Source organism: Cyprinus carpio, chromosome A17 (assembly GCF_018340385.1).
Source record: "Cyprinus carpio isolate SPL01 chromosome A17, ASM1834038v1, whole genome shotgun sequence".
NCBI lineage: Eukaryota > Metazoa > Chordata > Actinopteri > Cypriniformes > Cyprinidae > Cyprinus > Cyprinus carpio.
Window position 1 is genome coordinate 103,282 of NC_056588.1, and position 23,152 is coordinate 126,433.

Consider the following 23,152-nt stretch of genomic DNA (forward strand, 5'->3'; position numbering starts at 1 on the left):
CAGCAACAGCTCCTGCGAGTGCTCTTGAGTTCATCACAACGATCACATCTCACATCACATCACGTGCTCACTGGAGCAGGAGTCTGTCTGAAACCCAGAGACAGAGCTGAGCGTGTGTCAGTGTTTTCATACTGCAGAATGAATGAAATCACAACTCCACAATAAGTAGAAATCATATAGAACACAATTACTATTGGTTCAATTTAGAATCGCACAAAAAAAACTTCATTCTTTTGACTTAAAAGACACCTGGCAACCACCCAGAAAACCCTAGTAAATGCATAGCACCATTCAACGCAACATCTTGGAAACCACCCAATCACCCTAGCAACTGCATAGCAGCAGCATAGTAAAAACCACCCAGAACACCTTGGCGACCACATAGCATCAACCTGGCAACCACTCAAACACACAAACAACTGCATAGCAACATGCTCAAAACGAATGCCTTAGCAACACCCAGGCAACCACTCAATCACCCTAGCAACTGCACTGCAGCACTACAAACATGCAAACACTGCAGCAAAAGCATGCTTAGCAACCATATGGAAACTACCTAATCACCCTAGCAACTTTACAGCAGCAGGCTAAAAACTAGTCAGAACAGAACAGCAATCAAACAGCAACACACTGGCAAATATTCAGTCACCCTAACGACTTGTATGCTAAAATACTAAAACAACACAACCACACCCTGGCAACTATTCAAACACCCTAACAACAACACAGAAGCATGCTAAAAACCACTCAGTACACCTTAACAATCACATAGCAACAACCTGGAAACCACTCACACTGTCACACGCCCTAGAAACTGCATAGAAGCATGATAAAAACCACTCAGAATACCATAGCAACCACATAACAACACCCTGGCATTCTCCCAAACACCCTAACACAGCAGGTAACAGCATGCTAAAAACACTACAAACACCTTAGAAACCACATAGCAACACCCTGGCAACAGCAGAGCAGCATAGTAAAAACCACTCAGAACACCTTAGCAACCACAGAGCAACACCCTGTCAACATCTAAAACACCCTAACAAGCATGCTAAAAACACTCTGAACACCTTAGCAACCACATAGCAAGACCCTAGCAACCGCACAGCATGGTACAAATTACTCCGGACACCTTGGCAACTACATAGCAACACCCTAGCAACTGCACAGCGGCACAGTCCAAACTACTCCGGACACCTTAGCAACCACATTGCAACACTCTGGCAACCTCTAAAACACCCTAACAAGCACATAACAGCGTGCTAAAAACACTGAACACCTTAGCAACCACATAGCAAGACCCTAGCAACCGCACAACATGGTACAAATTACTCAGGACACCTTAGCAACCGCATAGCAACACCCTGGTAACCTCCCAAACACCCTAACAACTTCTTAACAGCGTGCTAAAAACACTACGAACACCTTAGAAACCACATAGCAAGACCCTAGCAACCGCACAACATGGTACAAATTACTCAGGACACCTTAGCAACCGCATAGCAACACCCTGGTAACCTCCCAAACACCCTAACAACTTCTTAACAGCGTGCTAAAAACACTACGAACACCTTAGAAACCACATAGCAACACCCTAGCAACCGCACAGCAGCATGTTCCAAACTACTCCAGGCACCTTAGCAACCTCATAGCAACAGAACAGCACAGTAAGCAAGCAGCACTCACATTTTCTTTTGAAATTATAATAATATAACAATTTATGATATCATTATGCAATTATTATTATTATTTAGAAGTATAAAATATATCTCATTCTACGTTACTGACCTCTTATAAGCAGAGAGGAGACACTGTATTTCAGGTTCATGTGTGATCAGATTCTACAGCAGGCTTCACTGCATCTACTCTTCCTCAAGCAAACGAACTGTGTTTCGCCGCATGTCTAACAGGCGATGATCAAATCATAGTATCTGCTGAATTTAGCCTTGAATTAGAGCAACATCACAGAAAGGGCAGACGCTTAATGGGAATTCTTTCTATTCTCGTCAGCGCAGCCATGAGATGCAGCTTACGCGCGCCTCTGAAGTCCTGCTCCAGCAACAAAGCGCTTTAATCCTTCTAATGTTTGGGACTTCTGAAGCGCCCCGAACCAGCCCTCCTCCAGACCAACAGGATGAAGGTGCAGAGCAAATTATGTTCATGAGAGCGGCACCGGTGCTTGAACCCGAGAGCCGAACACACGGCTTTGATCTTAGTGAGATCAGGACCGGATTCTTCACTCGGACTCACACACACACAGAGAGAGAGAGAGAGAGAGAGAGAGAGAGAGAGAGAGAGAGAGAGAGAGAGAGAATGTAATAATGGCTCTTTGGGAAAGAGGGCTGGGAGGCCGAAATTCTTGTCTTGAGTCACATGACAAGCCGAAGAAATCAGTATAAACCTGAACAACTGCGATTTCTAGTTTGATTTCTCAAGCACTTTTTCCTAATAAATAATTTAGGTAATAAAAACATTGTGGGAACATTGTTTTGAAATGTTTCTAAAACATTAAAATGTCTAGTTTTCTTGTTGTAGGTTACAAAAACATTTATCACAAAGTTCTACTAACTTTATTTTTACACAAAATATAACGTTATTTGTTTATTAAGTATGTTAAAATGTCCGTTTTCTTGTCATGATTAGAATGTTATTTAAAAATGACTAAAACATTTCTTAAACATTTTACTAAATTTAGTTTTTACTCAAAATATAATGTTATAAGAACGTTAAAATGTCCACTTTTCTTCACTGTTATTATAAGAAAGTTATTTAAAAGCAAATTGGATGTTTCATAAAAGTTCTACTAACTTTATTTTTACACAAAATATAACATTATTTGTTTATTAAGTATGTTAAAATGTCCAGTTTTCTTGTTTTTATAAGAACGTTATTTAAAATCAAATTAAATGTTTCTTAAAAGTTTGACTAAATTGTATTTTTTACACAAAATATAACATTATTAATTCTAATTCTAATTAATGTTAAATAGAACATTTAATTTTAATACTCTAATGTTCTACTAAATTTAATTTTTTCCCAAAAATATATAACGTTTTTTGAATGTTTATTTTTAATATTTTAAAAACATTAAAGCGCCCAGTTTTCTTATCGTGATTAGAACATTATTTAAAGGTTACAAAAACATTTCTTACAACATTTTAATAATTTATTGTCCCCCAAAACATAACGTTATTTGAACATTTATTTAACATTCGAAGAACATTAAAATGCCTATTTATCTTGTTGTGACCAAAACGTTTTTTAAAGGTGACTAAAACATTTCTTTAGCTTTCTAAATTTTATTTTAACCCAAAATATCTGATTTGAACATTTATTTATAATATTCTAAGAACATTAAAATGGCCAGTTTTCTTGTCGTGATTGGAACGTTATTTAAAGGTTACAAAAACGTTTCCTAAATGTTCTGCAAATTTTTAAATCAAAATGTAACATTATTTTAATGCTATTTAAAGGTTAAAGTACAAATAACATCATGAAGATGTTTCCGAAATTGTTGATCATTATGAGAATGTAAATAAAATCTTAATAAAGTAATTACATTAAGAATGTTTTGTCCTAACATTTACATTACATCAGTGAAGGTTGCGAGAACATTCCCTGTTAGCTGGGTTTCTTCTTTAGTTTCCTACCTGAGGTCGTGGCACTCGATGTATTGGCTCCGATCACGTTGAAATGATTGCTGAGGTTCAGGTCAAGACGTGTGAGCGTCCGGCGGTTGCCGTTTTTGTCGATGACCTCTGTGGCGACTTTGGGCTCGTCTCTCGAGGAGCGTTTATTTCCATCATCCTCCTCAGGCAGCAACACAATGCGGTGGTTCATTTGGGGACTCGAAAGGTGAGAAGACAGAGGCGACAGGACAGGAGACATGCTCTGGAGACTGTTGGCAGGAGGATAAGACACGTTGAAGACCCCAGAGAGAGAGATGGATGTGGGGCTTCTGCTCCAGGAACGAAGCTTACAGCTTCTAGAGTTGGAGGGTGAGAAGTTTGACCCGGTGTTCACCTGAGTAAAGAGCTTGAGCTCTTCTTGTCCAAGTTCCTGGTTGTGGCTCTGATCCACATCTAAACTGGAATGAGATCCAGATTCCTGGTTGTCGTCCCTTCGGTTGACTTCCAAACTTCCGAAGGTTGATTGACCTTGTTGGTTTCCCTCAGTATTCCCAGTGGACATCAGTGCCTGTAGCACACATCCACGTCGGTTCCCCAGTGATTCCTCGCACTCCAAAGTGAGTTGGTTATCAAACTCTTCCATAAAATCCCAGCCATCGTGGCCGATCTGGAAGTGTTCCTCCATTGGAAGAAGAGGCTCGCTGGAGACACTGACATAAGAGCCTGACCCTGGAGTATCCCGGCCATGGAAGGAGATCGGAGTTCCTGGTGCTTTCGGAGAAAACTCAGACACTCCACTTTGCACCTTCTTCTTTATCCGACTCTGCAAGAACTCTTCCGCGCTGTCCATCTTCTTAGAACTCAGCTTCTTCAGCTTACGAACTCTAGAAGCAGCTCTCTTATGCTCCGGGGGCACAGATAGAGAGAAGTTACTGCTGCTGACATCATGTCCCAGATGTTCCCCGTGTCCTTCCAGGAGCTTCCCCTCCTGGTTGCCCATCTTAATCCTGTCTGCACATTCACTGCATAAAGACAGGAGGTCCGTCAGCAGCTGATGGTGTTCTGCGGCCAGCCAGTGGAGCTGTGTGACCGCTCCTTGTGTCCCCTCGCAGTAATACTGGCCTCTTTGTTTAGCGTCTTCATCCCGAGGCCGGACTTCACGAGGGGTTTGGTCAGCTCGTGGGAAACCTCGGGACTTCCTCGTTGGGAAGTAGAGACTAATAAAGCACAGCTCCTGGATGGGTTTGTACAGACGCAGCACGGTGTGCGTGCCTTCCATTACGGAGCCCGTTTTTAAGTAATCACACTCCTAAATTAAGTTGGTAGTTGTCTCGTGGGTCGCGTCTCGAGTCGGGGACGGCCCGGGGTGGACAGACACGGCGGGCGTTCATCATCGGGGCGATCGAAGGCCTGTCAGAATGACGGAGGCTTTTAGTGCAACATAAAAACTCATAAATCTGTTTTAAGATGCATGTAGAATTGTACTGTAAATATACAACAGGTTTCTATCTAAAAAACTGATAAACACATGAATTGTTACATAGATACACAGCTTTAAAATCCACAACAAAATCAAGTTAAATTGATTAATAGCGATTAAAAACAGGATTTAAAGTTAATAACAAGTATCAAATTTGGTTTGCACAAACAAGCAAAAAAGGCAATGCATACACTGTAAAAAAAAAAAATTAGTCTTTCTACTTCATGTTTAATTATATGTATTAATTGGTGGTTCTTTGTGATTATTTGTGAATTAACTAGCAATTTGAGTAAATTTGTTTCTACACACATTGTTGTTCAAAGAACAAAATGAAAAGTAATTTTTAAAATTAACCTTTGAACAATCACAAGCAAGTGTTGTTATAATCAACAGCAACGATCATGCATCATTGCAAGACTTTGTTTGCAGGCCAGAAAATAAATCGTGGAGATGCTTTGGCGAAAACATCCATGAATGCACGACTAACAGTGGGTCTATTAACGTCATTCGGTATGTTTTATTCTGCCAAAGCCTTTGAACTGTATGCATAATTATTTAAAAAACCAGTTGAGTGAGTAGAGCACCCTTCATCATGAGCCTCATAATAATCAACCATCACACACACACACACACACACACACACACACACATAATAATAATGACACTTTAAAATGAACTGAGCTCATGCAGAAGCTGCAGTGAATGTCCCTTTAAAACATGACATGACAGTTCAGCAGTTCATTAAACCAAAACAAATCAGTATTTTATACTGGTGCATTATATTATAAAAGAGGTGCATTGTGGCAGTGAATAATCTGCACTATACTGAGCACCATTTATTATGCAGAAAGTTATTTTTGCACTGCTGCATCATTGATGCTTTAAACATTCACTGCATTTCTTACACTTCGCATTCAACAATACATATTTAATATTGCTAAAATATGATTATGACCAATGCATTTGCATGATCTTTTTTGTATCTATAATAAAACACAGCATTAAGTTCTGCATCTTTTCTGCTGCTATTCGTCCAGCAAATAACACGCACGATCTCTTCCGCATTAACACATAATTTCGGCTCAGATTAACGTGTTTGATTTCATTAATCGTGTGTTATATGAAGTTAATCGTGTTAAACTCACCCATCTGAGGAGCATTACGGATCCGCGTCTCTCTCTCTCTCTCTCGGAATAAAGTGCGTTCTGGAGGACAGCGCTCTCAGTCTGTGATTGACAGGCGAGCAGACCAGTCAGAGACGGCAGCGCTCGTATCCGCGACTGTGATTGGTTAGATTCAAGGTGGCCCCGCCCCCATCAGAAGCGTGTCATAAAGCAAAGCAGCAGTGCTGCAGAATGTCAGAAAGACAGCAGTATTGACTTAAAGGGGACAGAAGACAAATCTATCTATCTATCTATCTATTGAAGAATTACATAAACGACTAAATATCCCCACAAGGAAAACTTGAAACATTTATAGGATATTTGATACATATATATATATTAATAGCCTACATAGCAATATAAACCAGCTTTCGTAAGGAGTTGTGAGATATTGCTTACAGTGTTTAAAGATCCAGTCCTGTGTAAACACACCATGGTTTATTGTAGTAACAGTAACTATAGTAACTGTAACTTTATAAAGCTTTTAAAACGTGTTTCAGTTTGATCTCTGACTTTCAAAAGAAAACAATAAACACACACTGTATATGTTATTTTAGAATGGTAATAATATTTCACAGTATTACAGTTTTTTCTGTATTTTTGGTCAAATAAATGCAGCTTTGATGAGCAGAAGAGACTTCTTTAAAGACATTAAAAATCTTACTGATCCCAAACTTTCGAACAGCAGTGCGTATGAATATTCATATCAAAGATTAAGTTAATCACCTACTGTACACCATTTTCATGGTTGCATTTCAGATCATATGCAGTGTCAGCTGGAATAATTATAATAATGTTAATAATTATATAGGTCAAGTTGGATAACTGAAAAAAAAAATATATTTAATGGTTTGCTGATATTATTAATACATTTTAAAAAGATGTTTATAATGGCCAAACAATAATTAAACATATTTTCAATTAATTTAACAATTAATAAATAGGCCTATGGTCACTTGAAGTGATTCTATGTTGTTTTACATTATTTACAAAATAATAATAATAATGAATTAGCTGAGCAACAAGAATACATAATGCATAATTCTATTTCTATACATGTATTTCTATTTCTATGTATTTTACAGTCACACCACTAGGATGCAGCAGAGGATCACAAATCAAGTTCTGGCTCTTGAGAGATTCATGACTGCATTAGTCTGTACTCATATTTTGATTGAAATAATAGCTTATTAATATTTTTTAATAATTTTTACAAAACAAAACAAGATGTAAAGTATAATAATCATATTAATTATGATAAATATGGGGCTTGTATCTCATATAATTAGTGATTAAATTAGAATGTCATGAAACCAACAAGAAACAAGCAACACTAAATTATTTCACATGTACATGCAAAAATAGAAAGATTTGTAATAATAATAAGAATTTCCATTTCTCCTCTGCTCTATTGACTTCCTAACCTAGCTTTCTGATAAACCTGGATGATTTGAGATCGCTTCAGAAATAAAATAAAAGCATCTGCTCAATACATAAATGTACATCCTTCCATCCATCCATTCTCCAACCGCTTATCCTTTACATGCGTGTACATGTAAATAATAATTAATGTTTTCAAGCATTCATCTTCAAAACTTTCAGCAATGAATGAGAAGACTGATTTTGAAGCAGAACATAACATTTCAGATGATTCCTACATCACTGTATTCTGGGCTGTATTTGTTTCTGTAGAAATAATCAGCTGTTTATCTGCAACAGTTACAGCCCATTGTGAGCATGACATCATCTCACCAGTGAACAGAGCTCGATTAGTGTGCGCGTGTGTGTGTGTGTGCGTGTGTGTGTGTGCGCGCGCGCGTGTGTGTGTTTGAGTGTGTCTTTGTGTGTGCATGCGTGTGTGTGTGTGTGAGAGAGAGAGAGAGTGTGTGTGTGTGTGTGTGTGTGTGTGTGCGCGCGCGCGTGTGCGTGTGTGTGTGTGTGTGCGTGTGTGTGTGTGTGTGCGTGTGCGTGTGTGTGTCTGTCTGTCTGTGTGTGCGTGCGTGCGTGCGTGTGTGTGTGTGTGTGTGCGTGTGTGTGTGTGTGTGTGTGTGTGTGTGTGTGTGTGTGTGTGTGTGTGTGTGTCTGTGTGTGTGTGTGTGTTTGACCTTGAAAACAGCAGCAGGCTCAATGCAGCGCCCCAGTTATCTACTTTACTCACTGCATGAAGAGCCAAAGTCATTTAGCAGCTTCTCAAAGAAGGGAAGATACTTGCGCTTTGCTCTCACAGTTAAGGGAGACTGGGGCTAGTTGTCACAAAATCTGTAAATATTATCATTTTTTTTTTAAACATGTAACGTTCACTATTTTTTATTGATTGCTAAAATAATGATAATATAATAGTATAATAACAATAATAAAATAAAATATGCAAAATTATAATAATAAAAGGTAATTCAGACAGAAAAGGTTTGCTTTTTCAGTTATGTTCACCTTTTTCAAATATATTTTTTAGACAAGAAAAAAAAAACAGAGTCAGCTTATATACATAATAACATAAGAGTTACGTAAGAGTTAACCACATAAGTGTTTACATAAGAAATATAATAAACACAAATTTTTTTTAAATTGTAGAATGATTTAACATTTCAAGTAATTTTAACAATTAAGTCCACAAACACGAGAATTAAAAACAATCTTAATCTGTAAAACGGCATTTAAGAGAAAAGAGAAATAAATAAATGAAAAAAGTAAAATAAAGAGAGCATGTAATTAACATTTCTTTGAACAAATAAAAAGACACTATAACATCAGGCCAAAATCTGAAAGATAAATAAAACAAAAGAGACAAGTCTTCCTCATGTGCATTACAGAAAATGCAATTATTGTCAATGTCCATGAATTTAGAAAGAAATATGGGTGTTTATAGTCTTTAACTTTGATCAAAATACAACATTTGTAAGCATTTGACCAGGCAGCTTTCCAATTAATATCAGAAATGTGTGCATTCCAAAAGAATTTTCCTCTAGGGGAGCTTTTATGTTTTGATTGAAACATTCGTCTAATAATTTAATTATAACAAGAGGAAGTAAACATTTCAATACCATCGACTATTAACTCTGGAAGAATCCTTTCATTACTTCCAAAAGTGAACGTTCACCTGTGTATTTTTGTTATTATGTCTGTAAACAGTACAGAGATGACATTAATGGCACTTTTATATACAAAATGTATCAAACATGTATCAATGTCATCAGAACACACAGGAAAGAAAAATAAGAAAAAGTTAATGACTGGTCAGAAATATAACAATAGAGGAATTAGAAAATCTAGAGAGAAAAAAAAGAAGAAAAAAATTAAACCATGAGAGTAAAATATTAATTTCTACATCAGTTAGACTGTACAAATGAAAAATCATTACAAATTAAAGTCGTTCTCCTTGCTTTCTTATTTAATGAAGATGAAATAGCATTAAGATACATTAAAAAAATTAAATAATAATAATTTAAATTGGTTTGTTGTTAGTGAACTTGCCAAGAAAATAAATTAAATTCACAACAAAGCAAGCTTTGTATTTTGTAAGATCAAAATCAAAGTATCCGAAAACAATGTCTTTATATATATATATATATATATATATATATATATATTATATATATATATATATATATATATATATATATTATATATATATAAATGTGCCAATATTTTTTCCATAGTTGTTCAGTATAAAAACTTGACCAAAATAAAGGAAAGACAGTTTCTGCGTGAACATGGCAAACTGAGCATCTTGTGTCAATATTAGTCTTATATTTAGTCATCAAATATTTATTAATATTAATATGCGCCAGGCGTGACGTCAGAGATGAAACCCCAATGCAGTTGAACTGGAAGCGCGTGCGCGCACTCACTCACTCGCTCACACGCGGAGAGCGGCGGCGTGCGGCGCGCGTCTGACTGACGGAGCTCATCATGGCTGAAGGCGGAGACGCGGAGGATGAGATCCAGTTCCTGCGCACGGTGAGGCTGCGGGCTTTCTCTGATCCGTGTGTTTATGAAACAATCATCCGCGCGAGACGCATCGCATTGCATCGCGTGCGAGGAGCGCGACGCGCCGCGGCTTCTTTATCATGCGGCGGCGTCCAGGCAGAGATTCGCTTGATTATTAGCTCGGTGATCCGGTTCGGTGTTTAGTGGATGTGGGCAGATGATTAACGCGAATGCGCGATTTTTCTCTGTGATCTTGTTGAATTTGACACATCAAGCTAATTTACACTAGAATTAATGAATTATCAGAGGTGCTCAGTGTCTTTAGTTAAGATAAGTTTAATTTCATTCAAGAAAAGCTGTGTGTAGTGTTAGACATTCAGGTTTGTATGTGTTTATTTTGTATGTACACGTTTATATATGTATGTGTGCTTGTATATCTATCTATATATACATGACATGTATATCCTACTGCAACGAATTACAGGTGCCGGTTTTTTTTGTATCCTGATTATGTAACGCTGTTACATGTAACATGTATTCCGTTACTCCCCAACCCGATATATATACTCGTGAATATATGTTTTTGATCTAAACAAGTATGTGAGTGAGTGTGTCTATCTATCTATCTATCTATCTATCTATCTATATATATGAGTCATCTAAACGGTATAAAACAGACTTTATTAGTAATATTCGTTTGTTTTATATGAATAGATGCACATGAAGTGATTGTGAAACAGATCCAGAGTTGCTTCTTTCTTACACACTTTAGGATGTTATATAGTGACACATGGCTTATTAATCAGATTCTCTTTAAGCACTGTATTCCGTTTGAGGCCATATTCCGAATATGATGTTTATAGCCTTCCTGTTCGTTAAACAGAAGATCACAGCACTAACGATGCCAAAGGTCGTGGCTTCGGTTCCCGGGGAAAGCATGAATATAAGCATAAAACTAAATGTAAACCTAGAATGCAGTGCAAGTCTTTTTAGATTAACGTGTTTGTCCAATGTGATTTTAAAGCATATGAGCGCGAAAAAAAGCTCGGTTATGAACAGGCGCTGTTTTCGGTGCTCACACATAGAGCCACAGATGCACAGGAACACTGAATTCCCTTCACTTTGTCTATTTGTGCTTGAAATGACACTTACTTGTGAGATAATGTCGAAATGCATGTCTCTGCAAGTGTCCTTGTGCACACGGTGCTTAGGTGAAGGATGACGGATGTGTCACAGCAGTTTAATGTTCCTGTTGCTTTCTGTGTCATGAATGTTAATCAAACAACAAAACGGAGACGAATCACTTTTGTAGCTTTAACACGGATTTATTAGATTTGATTTATACAGTGAAGACTATGCAGTGTTATTTTACATTTGATTATTCAATTTCTGTTCCTGAATACTGTTAGACTTGCCTGAAAAATATTAAGCACTGTTTATTTCATTTGTATCTTTGTTCTGTTCTATTTATCTATGCTTGTAATTTGTTTGTTATTTTCTGTGCTGATTTACTCACCTACAAAATCAACCCAATCGTTGAGTTTTTTTTCAAATAGAGCTATTCAGGTCATCTTGTGGTTTTTTTTTATATTGCAATATATATTGCAGAAAAACAAAATAATGCAATGTGAGTTTTTTTCCAATATCGTGCAGCCTTATGTGCGCAAGGTTGAGTGTATGTGCGTGTGTGCATGTGTGTATTAGACTGATGGTGTGTGTGTGTGTGTGTGTGTGTGTGTGTGTGTGTGTGCACATGCATGAGACTGTAAGAGTGTGTGTGCATCTGTGAGTATAAGAGTATGCGTGTGTGTGTGTGTCAGGCTGCAGCAGTAAAGTGTGTGTGAGAGTGAGTGTTTGTGCATGTGCATGAGACTGTGTGTGTGTGTGCGTGCATGTATACATGAGTGTGTGTATGCACGTTTGTGAGACTGTGTGTGTGTGCACATTTATGAGACTAAGTGTGTGAGTGTGCACGTGCATGAGACTGTAAGTGTGTGCGCGTGCGTCTCTGAGTGTGTGTGTGTCGGGCTGCAGCAGTAAAGTGTGTTGTGCACGTGCAGTAGACTATGTGTGTGTGCACGTTTGTGAGACTGTGTATATTCACTTTTATGAGAATGAGTGTGTGTGCACGCAAGTGTGTGTGTGTGTGCGCGTCTGTGAGTATGAGAGTGCGTGCGTGTGTGTGTGTCAGGCTGCAGCAGTAAAGTGTGTTGTGCACAGGCATGAGACTTTGTGTGTGTGTGTGTATTCACTTTTATGAGAATTAGTGTGTGTGTGTGTGTGTGTGTGTGTGTGTGTGTGTGATTATGAGAGTGTGCATGTGTTTTTGTCTGTGTGTGTCAGGCTGCAGCAGTAAAGTGTGTGTGAGAGTGAGTGTGTGTGTATGTGTTTGTGTGTGTGCACGTTTGTGAGATTGTGTGTGTGTGTGTGTGTGCGCACATTTATGAGATTGTGTGTGTGTATGTGTGTGAGTGTGCATGTGCATGAGACTGTAAGTGTGTGTGCATGCAAGTGTGTGTCGTGCATTTGTGAGTGTGAGAGTGTGTGCGTGTGTGTTTGTGTGTCAGGCTGCAGCTTTAAAGTGTATGAGAGTGAGTGTTGTGCACGTGCATGAGACTGTGTGTGTGTGTGCTTGCATGTATATATTAGTGTGTGTGCATGTGTGTATGTGTTTGTGTGTGCACGTTTGTGAGACTGTGTGTGTGTCTGTGTGTGTTGTGTTGTGTTGTGCAGTGCAGTATCAGGCTGCAGCAGTAAAGTGTGTGTGCGTTTGTGTGTGTCTGTGCACATTTATGAGACTAAGTGTGTGTGGTTCTATGAGTGTGAGAGTGTGCGCGTGCATGAGACTGTAAGAGTGTGTGTGTGAGAGGCACTGAGCGTGGTGTTCATTCTCTAGTGTGTTTGTGCATGTGTGAGACTGTGTGTGTGTGTCTGTGTTGTGCAGTGCAGCATCAGGCTGCAGCAGTGAAGTGTGTGTGTGTGTGTGTGTGTGTGTGTGTGTGTGTGTGTGTGTGTGTGTGTAAGCAGCGCTGTCTCACTGCAGGAATAACTCTCTGTCCTCCTTCCTCCCCTCACAAAAAAAAAACAGATTGATTATTTTCATAAAACAATTATTTTTTTCTTCTGTTGTTTTTGGTCGTAATATCTGATAAACACAGAAACTGCTTGCGTTTCTTCTTGTGGGGTGTGCTAATAAACAGCACAGATGTGCTCAGTGAGGGTCTAATGAGAACATATTGACATATTTGTGAAATCGAAGATAGATTGAAAAACCCTAGGTCAGTTTTGTTTGTTAGATTGTTTTATTTTGACAGGATCATTTTATTTACTATTTATGACTTATGTGATGTCGTCTAATAAGCTTAATAATAGGCTTAATTTTCTTTATGCATTTTTTTCTTTTAATTTTGAGGTAAAAATATAATCAAGACATGTTGTTGATGAGATTGACACTCAGAGAATGTAAATCTCCTGCTGTCTTTGATTGTACACCACCTTCACTGAACAGACAGCCTGTTTACCCTGATTTACTGTGTGTGTGTGTGTGTGTATACACCTGTGGCACCTGTAGTTTATCACACACACACCTGTTGTGTTCTTTGTGATGTTAATCGCGACTGATATCAGTAGAATAATGACACGGCGTCTGACGAGTGACATTCAGACCTGCTTCTGTTTATCAGACTCGTTCCTGCTTCATGGATAGACAGATAAGTGTGTGTGTGTGTGTGTGTGTGTGTGTGTGTGTGTGTGTGTGTGTGTGTGTGTGTGAATATCAGAGGCGTTGTTCGTCTGCACTAGCGTGTGTGTGTGTGATAAGGTCACTTCAGGACTGAGTTTAATTAAGTGTGACGGATCTGTGACCGGGAACCTTTTCATCCTGAGTTAAAGTGAAACGGCTTCAGCGTCAGATCTGAGCTTCGTTTGCTGCACACACTAGCATCATACTACAGTGTTTGTGGACATTTCTTTTCCATCAAATGAAGCGTCAGTAGTGCAACTAGAGCTTCACAAATACTGAAGGCTGTGTTTGTGTCGTTTGAATGTGTAAAAGCCCATTCTATTGATATTCGATTAGTAATATTTAAAAAATATCTAAACATGGCTGTTGACTTGTATTTTAAGATATAGTCCTGTATGATTTTGTGTTGATTCTTCATAGCTGATCCAGGTTTTTGAGACTTATTTTGACGTATGTATCATTAATATGTCACGTTTTCACACTAGTAGCATTACACCGATCCTCGGAGGTTTGTGAGTGTGTTTCTCGCTCAGGCTCATATCCAGTAAAATCACATCTTTCTGTGGATCCTGATGGTGACGTGTGACTGTAATTTAATCTGGAAGTGTTGTGTGTCTGTCAGTGATTAAGATTGATGGATGAACACACTCTCTCTCTCTCTCTCTCTCTCTCTCTCTCACACACACACACACACACACACACACACACACACACACACGTAAACTGTAGATGGTGTTTGAATGTCTGATGTAATGAGCTATTGATCCACTAAATGAAGAAAAGTGCTCCGCTACTGTAAAGCAGCTGCGCTCAGCGCTGACACGACTGTATCAAAGGCTTTTTAGTCAAACACACACACACACACACACTCTCTCACACTCTCTCTCTCACACACACACACACACACACACACTCTCTCACACTCTCTCTCTCACACACACACACACACACACACACACACACACACTCTCTCTCTCACGCACACACACACTCACACTCGCACACACACACACACACACTCACTAACACACACACAAACAAATAAACATGCACACACTCTCACACTCTCTCTCACACACACACACACACACACACACACACACACACACACACACACACACACACACTCTCTCTCACTCTCACACACACACACACACACACACACACACACACACACACACACTCTCTCTCTCACACTCTCTCTCACACACACACACCACACACACACACACACACTCTATCGCTCTCTCTCTCTCTCACACACACACTCAAACACACACTCACACACACTCAAACACACACTCACACACACACTCACACACTCTCTCTCTCTCTCACACACACACACACACACACACACACACACACACACACACACACTCTCACTCACACACACACTCACACACACTCTCACTCTCTCACACACACACACACACACACTCTCTCTCTCTCTCACACACACACACACACACACTCTCTCTCTCTCACACACACACACACACACACACACACACACACTCTCTCACACACACACACAAACACACACACACACACACACACACACACACACACACTCTCTCTCACACACACACAACACACACACACACACACACAAACACACACACACACTCTCTCTCACACACACAAACACACACACACACACACACACACACACACACACACACTCTCACACTCACACTCTCTCTCACACTCTCTCTCACACTCACACACTCTCTCTCTCACACACACACACACACACACAGCAATAATGTATGACTCAAACTAGTGGTGGATGAAGTAAGCAAAAACTTTACACAATACTAAAAATTATACCGTTAACATTTATAAAAGATATTTGTGGAAGGAATCTGATTGCATTATTTTTAAATACTGCACATAATTTTGTGATTATATATCAATTTGGCTATTCTACTGCTACATATTAAAAATGACTAAATAAAACGAAATAATAAATAATACTATATTAATATTTCATAGTAAAATAAAAATGGAATATTTAAGAAAATTAATCTAAATAATTATAATAATATTAAGCTGCTCTGAGATGCTGCTCAGGTGTAAATGAACACAGTGCTTTACTGAAACACAGTGCATATGTTTATTTTATTAAATCATAGCAAGCCATATGATAATATCTGACGTCGTGAGCACAGCTTTCATATTTCGAGACAGTTTCTCCAAGCACTGAATGTTTGTTTGCGGTGTGTAAGTACAGTATCAGATGGAGTCTCTCCTCGATCTCTCCTCGTTCATCAGCTCTTACTCTCGCTCCTGTTAAAGCTGATGACGTTTACTGTGCTGCTGCCTCTTACAGTACCAGTGACATATCTGTGATATAAATAAAACACTGTACAGTAACACCCTGACTGTACCGTTATTACTTCACTGTCTCTTTAACTCACTAAATGTTGTGAGGGACTCGATCCGTTTTAGTTTTTCTATTTTATTTTAAAGGTTAAATTAAATTTTAGCATTTAGAAAGCATTTCTGATCAAATAAAATCATGAAACCTAAAAAAAAATTAACAAATTCCAATTTTAGAATAAAAAAAACCATGTCTAATTAATTGAAGTTTTGAAATATATACAATTTAACAACAAATTATTAAATTTCAACAATTTTTTTTTAATAAAATCTGTTTTTCCCCCTAAATTCTGTTTTTTGCTTTAATTTTTCTAGATTCAGTTTTAATGGTTAAATGAATTTTTAGCAATTAAAAGCATGTATAATTAATTGAAATCATGACGCTTTTACAATACAACAACATTTTAAAAAATTACCAAAAAAAACATCATATTAAAAAATCTTTATTATACTACTTTTTTTTTTTTTTTTTAAGTACAGTTTTATTTTCCGCAAATTCCGCAAATTCTGCTTTGTCTAATTAATTGAAATCATGCAATTTATATAATTTTATAATTCATGAAATCCAATATATTTAACAGTTTATTACAATTTAACAAAAACTACATTTCATGAAGTCTAATATATTTTTCCCAAATTTCATGTTTGCCATTTAATTTTTTTCTGGTTCCTTTTTAATGGTTAAATTAAAGAATAATTATTTAATAACTTAATAAGAAAAACTATTTAATTATTTATTAAAATATCAATCTTTTTGTGTGCAGATGGACATTTCTTCATCATCATCATCATCATGATCATCATCTTTCTGAAAGGCTTGTCAAACAGCGTCTCAAAGGATCGTGTAGTGTAATTTTTAAATGATTTTTAATCATCATCTTGCTGTTTTTGAGCGCCTGTGGAGCTGAAATAATCCCACAATGCAGCAGCAGCTGATCTCTTCCTCTGCTGACATTTAAAGTCTCAGTTTCCACAGAAACATCTCTCTTCCAGCGCCGGAGTGAGTCAGAAGCTCTGCAGACGGATAACAGGAGCCCTATGGAGAGGATTGGCTGGAGTCAGCTGATCTCTGACGCATCTCGTCACCGCTGGACCTCTGTATTCAGCTTTCATTTAAACTACAGCAGCTCTCAGTTTAAAACAGTCCAGTGAGCGCTTTATCAGACGTGAAGCATCAACACGAGCTCCTTGCCCAAACAAACACACAGTTACTGGATTTATTCATCAGATTTGTCTTGTTCTCAGTGTTCTTATGTTTTATTTTCCCCCCAGATGTTTCTGGATTCTGCTTTAATTGTTAAATTACATTTTGGTAATTAAAAAAAAAAGTCTTAATTGGTTGAAATCATGAAATTACAATTTTACAACAATTTATTAAACATTTAACAAAAATGTAATTTTAGGGCTCTATGAACTCAGTTTTATTCCAATTTTTGTGGTTTATGTTTTAATGGTTTAATTAGATTTTAATAATCGAAAAGCATGTCTAATTAATTGAATTCATAAACTTTAGCAATTTAATAGTTAAAATTGTGTTACAATAATAGGAAATAAGAAATTTGGATTTATTTATTTATTTTTTTAATTAATTTTTTTCCAGAAATTCATTTTTTCCCATTTTAATTTTATTTATTTATTTATTTATTTTTTAATCTGCTTTAATGGTTAAATTAAATTTTGGTAATCAAAAAACACATCTAATTAATTGAAATTATGAAATGTATGCAATCTAACAACAATTTATTAAAAGTTGAAAAAGTAAAAAAAAAAAAAAAAAAACATTAGGGCCCAATAAATTCTATTTATTTTTTCCCCAAAAAATCAGTGTTTTCAGTTTAATTTTTTTCTGGATTGAGTCTTAATGCTTTAATTAAACGTTAATACTTAAAAAGCATGTCTAATCACTTGGATTCATAAGACTTTAATTTAATGATGTTTTAAAATTATTTTTCAATAAAATGTTTTTTTTTATGTTGTCTTTTTTATAATCTGGATTTTATGATTTAATACAAATTTATTATGGACGGGAATCAAATGGAGACATAAAACATTAATTTAATTAATACCTTAAAATGTTGCGAAATGAAAATGTACTTTTTTGGCGAACAATGTGCTGCACAACAGAGGTTTACTGTTAACATGAAAACCTGGAAGAAAGGTGTGTGATATTCCTTTAAAATAGTTATTTATTAATACTATTAATATTATGGAATTGTTATAATATATAATATTTTAATGTTATTAATATTAATAATATTAGCTATTATTGTTATAATAGTTGATATTACAGTTATTGTAACCTTGAAAAGTACATTTCACTGTACATTAGTAATATATTAAAGTTGAATAAGTTAAATATTCGATGTAGACATTAGATTTCAATAGCAGTCTTTTTGGGCTTTAATATTCATTTGATTCACTTTACAACCCTACTTTTGATTTATTCATCCAGATTTGCCAAATTCCATGTTGTTATGTCTGGCTTCTGTCTGATGGTCATTTGTCTGTGTTTAATCTGCTGAATTGAGGAACAGACTGTTGGCGCCGGAATGTCTGGCACACGCGACACAAACCTGCTGCTCTACCTGCGACTGACAAACACAGATCTTCAGGTCCGCTCTGCCCTCGGTGCTTTGAAGAGATCTGGTTCTGACGCTCCTGTTAGAGTTTCTCCTGCTGGTTCTCCTGTCGTCTGTGAGACGTTTGAGCAGTCAGCAGTGTGTTTAATGAAAGGAAAGCGCAGCGGCGTCCTGGCCTCCGTCAGCATGTGCTTTACAGTCAGGGATAAATACAGACGCAGTGTTTCAGAGACAGAGAGAGAGACCCGCTGATCTCAATAAACCTCCTCCAGCAGGACCAGCTCTGCTCTCATAGTGAGTGTGTGTTAGTGTATGTGAGAAAGTGTGTGTGTGTGTGTGTGTGTGTTAGAGTGGATGTGTGTGTGTGAGAGAGAGTGAGTGTGTGTGTGTTTGAGTGTTTGTGTAAGTGTGTGTGTGATAGAGAGAGAGAGTGTGTGTTAGTGTGAGAGAGAGTGAGTGTGTGTGTGTTTGAGTGTTTGTGTAAGTGTGTGTGTGATAGAGAGAGAGAGAGAGAGTGTGTGTTAGTTTTATAAATATAATATATATTGAGTGTGTGTGTGTTTGTGTAAGTGTGTGTGTGATAGAGAGAGAGAGTGTGTGTTAGTGTGAGAGAGAGTGAGTGCATGTGTGTGCGTGTATTAGGGCTGGACTGAGAATGTGGATTAATCCATCTGTGGTTTGATTATCTGATATTGATTCTAACATTTTAAGATTGATTTCTTAGTCTATGCTGTTTTCATTATTTGTAGCTTACTTTAGTATTATTTCAATACTCATATTTTTCTGTTTTCTTTTGAATTAAAATTTACTTTTGTCAGTTTTTGTATTTTTTAGATTGAATTACACAGTCGGTGGGCGGAGCTAAACAGGGAGTGATGTAGAATCGGTGGGCGGAGCTAAACAGGCAGTGATGCAGAGCTAAATAGATAGATGCGTGTGTCCATCACTGATCTATAATATAGAATATATATATAGATCAGTGGTGTCCATGCAATAAATAAATGCGCAGCCTTCGACTGCTCAGGTAATGTTGTCGGTTTGACTGACAGCCATTGAAAAACTACAGAAATTGATTTCCTGATTCCCGAATCAAAAATCCATGTTTCAAGATCAGTGCATTGCATCGTCAGGGTTTGTAATCGATGCATCGAGAAAATGAGTGAATCGTTACACTCCTACATCATAGTCATAGCTCATTCCACCGCAGATTGGCTTCAATATAATCTGATTTTAGACTAATGAGAAAATTTTGAGTTCTGAAACCTACAGGATATTTTTATACCACAATGACCTCTTATATGTCAAAAGATCAAGGGAATTTAGATTTTTAGTTCACGAGCTCTTTAAATACAGCCGTCCTCATTACTGTACACAGATTATGGAGATCCTGTAGCTCAAACTGTATAAAATCATCTGCCAAATGCATAAATAGAAATGTGTGGATCTGGTCTGTGGTTCCTCTTTCCTTTGGGAAGTGACCTGGATTCCCCGGACAGACAAGCTGCTGCCGCTGATGCAGTGAGGAAGTGGTTTGCATTTGTTTATTGAAGCATGAATATGTTTTGATCCTCTGGCTGTATTTCATTTGCATTTATTTATTTATTCATTTAGCAGATGCTTTTGCCCAAAGTGACTTTTAATTGAAAATAAAACAAGCAGAAGTGATTCATCTAAACTCTGGATCATCACTGAATGAACTGTATTAAATACGCAGCGCAGGCAGTTTGACGTTTATTTGGTCTGTAAATGAATCGTTATGTTCATTATAGTCTCACTCTTGAACTCGTTTGTTTCTAAATGTGAGACATTCAGATCATTAAAGCTCACGCTCACTTCAGTCTCATCACAGTCGCTCACATCAGACGATTTATGTGCTTTAATGGCTTCTTCCCTTTCCGTCATTATAAGGTCTTGTAAGTTTGTAATCTGTACTACTTACTGTACAGACATGGAACTAAGTAGTTGGATAAATATTATTAATATTAAATATTATTATTATAAGTTTAGGTCTGATGTTTACAAAACATTTCTATTTAATTACATTTTTAGAACTTTTTTAATTTAATATTTATATTTTATTTTTTAATTATTTTAATTAACAAAAAAGTTTTAGTTAACAGTAACTCCAGTAATTTACCAGTGGGAACTACATTTAACTAATCTAATGCTTTAGATTTTAATTATGTAAAATTGTATGTAAGAAAAACAATGTATAGCAACAAGAGCGAGAAAAGTGTTTTGCTAATCATGCTAGATAAAATGCTAGTAGGGAGGATTCATTTGTTTACTGCTTTTTTTATTTAAAAACTTCATGCTGATTGTGCGTGATGTTTGCCGTTAGCTGTTATTAGAATCTACAAAAATACTTTTTGCTACCTGTTAATTTGCGCGTAAGTGGAAACCTACACCGCAGTTGATAGCAAACACAAAACTACATATTAATCATGCTAGCAACATGCTAATCATACCAAAAATATTAAAAAAATCCAAACAACATACATGCTAGCAAAATGCTAACAAAATGCTAATCATGCTAGTAACATGGTAATCATGCTAAAAATGGTAAAACATGCTAATCATGTTAGCAATATGATTAGCAACATCCTAACTACATGCTAATCATTCTAGAAATATGTAAATCACATTAGGAACATACAACCAACAAGATAAAAAAAATATGTTAATCATGCTAGCAACATGATAATCAAACATTAAAAAAATAGCAACAACATAACAAAATCATTCAAAACACTAAAAAAACATTACCAAAATGTTAATCTTGATGATAACATGCTAAAAGCATGCTAATCTAACAGAAACGTTAGCTTGTTAAAACATGCTAGTTCTAGAAACACTAGCAACACAATAACAGGCTAGGCTTTCTCAAGCCAACCTCAAAGTTTGTCTTGATTAACTTTTAACCTTACAACTGCTTTAATAAACATTCAGGCTAGGCTTTCTCAAGCCAACCTCAAAGTTTGTCTTGATTAACTTTTTTTATGTTGTTATTTTTGCTCATCTTATTGGCAGAGGACGGTGTGTGATCCGTTGACCTTTGACCCTCAGTGATGCGTCAGTGCAGCACAATGCAGCGGTTTATATTTGTTAAAGCAGACCGTGAGATGCTGCAGAACTTCCCCCGATTAAATGAAGCATCTGGATATTGTGCTGCGGCACTCGACAACATCAGCACATTCACCAGAGAAGCGCACACACACACACACACACACACACACACACGAGCTGCGCTTCCCTGTGGAGGAATTCAGTGTGATTCTGAAACAGCAGAACGTTTGATCTTGTTTCAGTCACTGAATGTGTCTGTATTCAGTCATCAGGTTTAATTCACTCTCTAGCAGTAGCTCACACTTATAAGCAACACTGAAACAAACCTGAACACAAAGCAGCCTTCTGAGAAACAGATCTAGATATCGCTCGATATCTAAATGAAATCGATAGCACGATATGGTTGTGGATGTGATTTAATTAAAAAAAAAATGTTTTACCGGTTGCAAGCATGACGTTTACACGCGTGTAGTTCATCGTACAGTATTTCAGCGTCTGATAAACGATTGGTTCATTTACTGTAATTCCAGCCGTTCTGAGATGCTCTAATGTTTTTATTTGCTGGCAACCCGTCAAAATAAAAGCTTCAAAACAAAAAAAAAATCAAGACATAAGTGTTAGTAATTTTAAAGGCAAGTCAATTTTTTTACTACACTTAGTTTGCTTAATTATTTTTTTTCATAATATCACAATTTCTCAGTATTATTACAATATTTTTCTTAGTTTGCTTAATTATTTTTTTTCATAATATCACAATCTCAGTATTAAAATCAATAATTGCAATAAACCCATTATTTTAGGGTCATATTGAATTGGTGGAAGACAATGGCCTATTAAAAGGATAAAATGTTTTTTAAACCTATTTTATTTTCAAATAAAAATCACTCCATTAACTCTAGGATAATTCTTTGAAATTGTCTGTAATTTTTTTCACATCACGATAAATATTGCAGAAAAACTAAATATTGTTAAGTCTGTTTTTCCTAGTTCAGATTCGTTATTATTGTTCTTTATATTTGCACTTTCATCAATTTGGAACATTTTCTTACTTTATATTTTGTGTGTGTGTGTGTGTGTGTGTGTGTGTGCATTTTTATACTACATTTAAATGTTCTTTTTGTTATATGTTTATCTTTTTGACCTATTTTTGTACTGGGATAAAAGTGTCAACATGTATC

At 36.7% G+C, this 23,152-nt stretch overlaps 1 protein-coding gene and 1 pseudogene across 2 annotated transcripts in view; one reads left to right on the forward strand and one right to left on the reverse strand.

Annotated features, from left to right (window-relative positions):
- Nucleotides 1–5,044, reverse strand: part of LOC109049011 (formin) — a 66,907-nt gene extending 61,863 nt beyond the window's left edge. For both annotated transcript variants that reach the window (XR_006162088.1, XM_042773403.1), the window contains exon 1: nt 3,654–5,044. Coding sequence is in view for 1 of the 2 variants with exons in the window: in XM_042773403.1 (XP_042629337.1) it covers nt 3,654–4,911 (1,258 nt within the window). In the remaining variant the exon portion in view is untranslated. The remainder of the gene's footprint in view (nt 1–3,653) is intronic.
- A 5,106-nt stretch (nt 5,045–10,150) lies between these two features.
- Nucleotides 10,151–23,152, forward strand: part of LOC109110655 — a 209,237-nt pseudogene continuing 196,235 nt past the window's right edge.